The sequence below is a fragment of the Furipterus horrens genome, unplaced genomic scaffold, assembly GCF_987537825.1.
Source record: "Furipterus horrens unplaced genomic scaffold, mFurHor1.1.pri manual_scaffold_10, whole genome shotgun sequence".
NCBI lineage: Eukaryota > Metazoa > Chordata > Mammalia > Chiroptera > Furipteridae > Furipterus > Furipterus horrens.
The window spans coordinates 71103680-71110309 of NW_028327180.1; the positions used below are offsets into that span (position 1 = coordinate 71103680).

The window sequence follows — 6630 nt, forward strand, 5'->3', positions numbered from 1 at the left end:
TGGGTGGGTCAGGAAAGTTTTTCTCTAAGCAGATGATATTTGAACTATGACCTGGAGCGTGAGACTAAGACTTTTCATTTTATTTTATTCTATTTTATTTTATTGTTGCAACATACATACTTTTATGTCTAATAAAGTAAATATCAATCTTTAATATCCAACATAAACAAGAAGCTCATTGGGCGGGGGGTGGGGGGGTGGAATCCCTTCTTTTTTATTCCAGAGCCAAAGGGTTATGAGACCAAAACGTGAGAAAACCACTGTAATTTACCCCCAGCCACGCATGCCTGGTCCATGCACACCTGGTCCACGCCCTGCTCTGACCTCATAGGCGCCACTGTGATGCAACTGCAAAGCCCACCCTATATATTCTGCCATGGCGGGGCTGAGATTTTGTCCGTTAGAGCCCAGGGAGCTGATTGTGGTGACCTGTTGGACTAGGACTTGCGAGCTTTGTTCTTGCCTCTTGCTGTTCCTTTGCGAGCTTGTTTTCTTTTGCTTACTGGTTTGGTTTTCTTTTGTTTTGTATCATTTATTTTGCATTTTCTTTCTTTTCCTTTATTATTTTTCTTTCTTTTAATTTTTCTTATTTGTTTTTCTTTATCTTTTATTATTTACTTATTTTTTCATTTTTTTTTATTTTTTGTTTTTGTTTTGTTTTTGTTCTCATCTTGTAGCCACCATGGCTAATGACGTTGCAGCCACCGCTGACCTTCAGGAGCGCATCATTGGCGATTACATGCTCCTGCGCACCATTGGCAGTGGGTCCTATGGCAAGGTGTGGTTGGCCACACACTTGCCAACGGACACAGAGGTGGCTGTCAAAGTTATTACTCAGTGCTTTCTCAGTGATTATTTTGAAGAAGTTGGTTGTCATAAGCAATTAAATCACCCAAATATTGCACAGCTATTTGAGCTGATTACCACCGAGGAGGAAAGGTACCTCTTCATGGAGCATGTCAGCGGAGGGGACTTATTCGAATACTTAGACAACTGCGGCCCCATGTCCGAGTCAGCAGCCCGACCCATGTTCCGGCAGCTCGTATCGGCACTTCAGTACTGTCACCAGAAGAAAATCGTCCACCGGGACCTGAAGCCAGAAAACATCCTGATGGACGGTGAGAGGAACGTCAAAATAATAGACTTTGGGTTTGCTAGGGACTGTGTGGACTACACACTAAGCAGCTTCTGTGGCACCCGGCACTATATGGCTCCAGAGATCTTCCGGCGTGTCAGCTATGACGGCCCGAAGGTGGATGTCTGGAGCCTGGGGGTAGTTCTGTTTCAGATGATGGTGGGGGTTTTGCCATTTGAGGGGGTCACAGTTGAGGACGTGGAGAGTAAGATCCTGAGCGGCGAGTTCCGGGTACCACTGTCTCTATCCGAAGAAGGTCGAAATCTTTTACAAAAATTATTGACCCTCGACCCCAGGGAAAGGCCCTCCCTGGAAGATGTGATGCAAGACCCATGGGTCAACATGGGCTGGGGGGAAGAACTGAGGCCGTACAGCGAGCCGCCCTGGGGTGACCTTGACCCCGAGGTGACAGGCAGAATGGAGGAGATGGGGTTCAGAAAGGGGCAGATCCAGAGGTCATTGACCCAAAGGACATATGACAGGGTCATGGGAACCTACCTGGTTCTCAAAACCACGACCTCCAGGATGAGAGTCTGCACCATCCGGGTGAGGCCCTGCCCCTTCCCCGTCTCCAGCGGCGGGGAGAACACAGCGGGGCCTGCTGGCCCCTCAAGCCGCCTGCGGTCAAGGACGGATGTTCCCCCAGCGGAAGCCAGCCTGGCGTCCGGGACCGGCACTTCCCTCCCCGGCCCCCAGGCCAGGACGGCCACCCCCAGCCCCGCCCCCCAGTGTGACCCCCGTGGCTCCCCCACCGCCCCCCGCCGCGACAGCGCCGGCAACAGCGCAGGAGCCCCGGAAGGACCCGCCGAGGAGAACCGCGTCCCGACTGCACAGCCCGACGGCGGGAGCCAGGGCTCTCCCTCTGCCCCCAGTCGGGGCTGGCGGGGGGCGGTTCGCAGGATCTTCCGGAGGTTCTTAAAGTGTGTGTGCTGTGGGCCGTCCACGTGCCAGCAGCGGCGCAGAAGGAAAAGAGTCACGCCAACATAAGTTCTGAAGTTGTGGGCGGCCCACGGCACCCGGAGGAGGACACACAGCTGCGGTGAGAGCGGCGCCGGAAGCGCACACCGTGACACCGTGACACCGTGACACCGTGCGCGCGTGCAGGTGACGGCCCGGCCCGGTGGGCGACGCCGAGTGCGAGCTGCCGCAGCGTTCTCCGCACGGGACTCCCACCAGGAGGGGATCCCGCACCTCCGTGGACTGTGTTCTCCTGGGGCCCTTGTCCCCTCCCCTGCTCCCCTTTGCTCCCATGTTTGTGGTGGTTCTTCATACAGTTCTTGGTTTTTGCAAATTTTGTAATAAACTTGATGATTGGATCCAGAAAAATGTTTTGGATACTTTGTTTCTCATCCTCTCTGCACAGAACTGGGGCTGAGCACACGGTGTTTGAGAAGCGTGCAGTGATGTGGTACATACGTGAGCTCTGCCACGGGAACTCCCAACAGTTAGGAATGTGGTTTTATGGGGCAAAGGCCCCTGGGTCAGCGTGGGCCAGGGGCAGGGTCTGGGCATGCTGGGCAGGTTCCAGACGCCAGGGCCCAGCAGGGGGTGAAGCAGGCAGCGGTCTCTGCTGTCGGGCAGGCGGCTGACACCCTCGGTGCTCTGTGACATGAGCAGGAGCCACCTGTCCCGACCTGCTGGCTTTGCTTGCTTCCCTCTGGGCTGGTGTCATCGTCCCGGGGGCTTTCCCTTTATACAGTCTGACCTGTGAAGCGCTGGAGGAAGAATGCTCCAGGCTGAGGACGCAGCCGAGCTCAAGGGCACCAAAGCTCAGTGAGCTGGAGTGAGAGCAGCAGGAGACGTGGCCGCAGACGAAGGGCGGCCCTCGTGGGCCACGGGAGGGGGGTGGGCTTTACTCTGAGAACAGTGGTCAAACCCGTGGAGGGTATAAGCAAGGAAGTAATATGATCCAATTTGTGTTTTAAAGATAGTACATTGTGGTGAATATTCTTCCTCTGCAAACATTTTAATCTATTTCTACATATTGTAAGATTATCTACATATAATATGATTCACCAGGCAGGGCAGCTTTTGTTCTAACCGCTGAAGAAATATGAGTCGGAAACTATGCATCTTTCTCACTTTAGTCCTTACCACCCCTGTCCCATCAACACAGAGGAACACAAATTAATTGAATGCTTTAAAAGGAAAACCCTACCTGCCTCTGCAGAGCTTATTTATTCATTGTTCTTCCATCACAAATCAGCTGATCTTCTTGCCCTGGGCATTGAGGAAACTGCCGGTGGTCCTGCGATGCATCTGTCCCCATTCCCTGAGATCCCAGCAGTATATGGCATAGATTTGTGTGTGACTCATTACTTTGCATTTGTCATTCAGTGGTTCCCTTGCCCCTTGCCCTCATCCTCCATTCCCGAGTTCTTGGGGGCTGGGAACTATGTTGCTCATCTTCCTATTTCACCTCATTATCAGAAAACCAGGTCCAGAGTAGGTGCTCAGAAAACAGTGGACAGGTGAACCATCAACCCTGTGGCTCTACTGGGGATTGTCCCCCGTCAGAACACATTGGGGTGTAAAAGGGACTGTGGTGAACGATTGTGCTGCAACAACAGTGTAAAGCTGGGCTGGGCTTGAACCGGGATGTATGCTCCTCGGCGAACATTGTGAAGCTTTATGAACAAAATGGTGAAGTTTCTAATTCTGGGATCTTTCAGAAGGCCCCCATACTCACTCCATTTGCTGGCGCTGCTTTAGGCCGATGGTCCTCACCACATGGCAGACGTCATAATATACACAATGTTTCTAAGTAGCAAGGGCATCAAGGTTAAGTCATATAGACTCACACCTTCACAGTGTAATTTCCTTTTCAATTCTACTTCAGTATTTTTAATTACTACAAAAAGAAGCTCTCAGTATTGTGCTAGGTTATCTTTAACCCCCTCAAACTCTCACTAATCTTCATTTTTACATGACAGTTAACCTCAGGATCAGGTCCTTTGAATAAGAAATGATAATTAACTAAAATTTATCATTATTGTGTTAATTATATTTATTTTATGCTTTCCTTTTCTTCATCGCAAATGATCATCATTTTTTAGGCAGTATTGGCATATAGAATTTCATTTTCAATTAATCTTTTGAAGTAAGAAAGAAAAGATTTGAAATATATGTATGAGAAAGTTCACACACAGATTTTGGCAAAAAGCCCAAAGCTGATGAACAAATGACTGAATGGGAAACTCGATTAGATGACTTCCATACTTATTTAGGAAAATAAGTATGTCATGTGTGTATATATTTTATTTTTATATGCTTATTGTTGGAATATAGTCCTGGAAAGTTCATAGCATCAAAAAATAGTTAAAAAGTAAAAACAAAATAGCAGAGAATTAAACAATTCAGGGAAAAATTTAATGTGAGTTTTTAAATATACTTTCAGAAATATGATAATTTTTAATTTTTAAACATTAATACATGTGTAAACCTGAATTTACATAAAATAAATAAAAGGGATATGGTTTGGTTTATTAAAAATTAACAATAGAGACTTCTGGCCAAGATCAAGGCCTAGACAGACACACTGCATCTCCCTCCAGAACTAAGAAGGAATACAACTACCTCAAATCTAGAGACAACCATAAGTTCCAGAAAATCGAGCTGCATAGATGTCCAACAAGCAAAGATATGAAGAAGAAATACTCATCTAGACAGGTAGGAGGAGTGGATCCAGGGTGGAGAGGATGTGGTGTGGTGGCAGCAGCAGCGCCGGCAGTGGCAGGCTGACAGAAAGTGTAGTCACACATTTTAAAAGTGGGGAGGGACACCTGGAGAGTGTTAACATCTCCTGACCAGACTGCACAGCTCACAGTCCCAGTGCCAGAGAAAATCAAGCCTCATTGCTTCTGACTGTGCAAATCAGTGGGGTTTCGGGCAGAGGAAGAAACTGCCAGTCTTTCAGCAGAGTCAGCTTGTTTAAAGGGTCCACATGGTCCTAGTACATCCACAGACCCATCCACTCTGGGAACAACAACCAGGGCAACAGATAGAGGGGTACCAGTCCCGTACAGAAGAGGGAGAAGTCCCTGGAAAAGGGGCAAGTACTAACCAAGTGGCATTGTTCCCTCTCAGACCCCTCCCCCACATACAGCACCACAATGTGGTGAAACAGGTTGCCCTGTACTGATGAATACCTAAGGCTCCCCACCTTAAATGTCACAGGAGCGACAGCTCTACCTAAGACACAGAGGCAAACAAACACCGGAGCCTGTCAAGAGGAGGAGACAGAGAAGTATGGCCCAAAAGAGGGATCGAGGTTCCAGTAGGAGAACTAAGGGACAAGGAGATAGCCAACCTAACAGATGAGGAGATAGGCAACTTAATAGATGCAGAGTTCAAAATGCTGGTGATAAAGATGCTCACAGGCTTGAGAGATATGCTTGAGTATGGCAAACTCATAAGGAAAGAAGTGAAGGCTAAGTGAAACGAAGGAAAATCTCCACAAAACCAATGGTGAAAGGAAGGAAACCGGGGTTTGGAATCAATTATTTGGAACATAAGAAATAAAGAGTCAACCAGTGTAGAAAGAAGAAACAAGAATTGAAAAAAAGGAGGAGAGGCTTAGGAACCTCTGGGAAAACTTTAAACGTGCCAACATCTGAATCATAGGGGTGCCAGAATGAGAATAAGAAGAGCAAGAAATTGAAAGCTTATGTGAAAATATAATGAAGGAAAACTTCCCAAATTTGGTGAAGGAAATAGACATGCAAGTCCAGGAAGCACAGAGCATCCGAAACAAGGTAAACCCAAAGAGGACCACACAAAGATCGTTGTTGGCAGCCGTCCGTCTCGAGAGACAATGGTGTAGCTTCTTAAGAGTCTATCTGCACCGCCGAGAATGGCTGTGCAGTCCGACTCGGGAGTGACACGGTATTTGTCTCCTTCCGTGTTGAATCGACATCTTACGATGACACTGGAGTGTCCTCTCCAGTGAAGCTGAAGCTACAGAGCCTGGGCAGGGTGATATGGAGGGTCTGCTGTTGCCCATGCAGCAGACCCCCCCTCTCTTCACAGCTGAAGGGTCCAAGGGAAAGACGGAGTCAATACAGCTTGGCTTCAGGTGCGCCGCAGGAGTTGCCGGTGTTGACTACAACATCAAACCGCCTTAGGGACTCCGGCTCCGGATTTTCTGTCGGGGTTTACTCCCTTAGCCTTTCCCCTGAAGAGGTATGCCGCAAGGCAGCGGAGGTTTTTTGGAGTCAGAGTTTTCCTTCTCTGATGTGCCCTGACTGGAAGATCGAACCAGCGACACTTAGCTCGCAGGCCGACGCTCAATCCACTGAGCCAAACCAGCCAGGGCACCACACAAAGATACATCATAATTAAAATGACAAAGATTCAAGATAAAGAGAGAATCTTAAAATCAACAAGAGAAAAAAAGAGAGTTACCTACAAAGGGGTGCCTTTTAAGATTATCAGCTGATTTCTCAAAAGAAACTTTGTAGGCAAGAAGAGACTGGCAAGAAGTATTCAATGTGATG

The 6630-nt window shown here is 48.2% G+C and overlaps 1 protein-coding gene across 1 annotated transcript; it reads left to right on the forward strand.

The window, feature by feature from the left end:
* The first annotated feature begins 682 nt into the window (after nt 1–682).
* Nucleotides 683–2122, forward strand: LOC150000604 (serine/threonine-protein kinase MARK2-like). Its single transcript, XM_090290241.1, has one exon. It carries the CDS (start codon nt 683–685, stop codon nt 2120–2122), a length of 1440 nt encoding a protein of 479 aa, XP_090146367.1.
* The last annotated feature ends 4508 nt before the right edge of the window (nt 2123–6630 follow it).

Bases quoted from the DNA above. Each gene is read 5' to 3' on its own strand.
- LOC150000604 (XM_090290241.1), top strand. From the start codon at position 683: ATGGCTAATGACGTTGCAGCCACCGCTGACCTTCAGGAGCGCATCATT.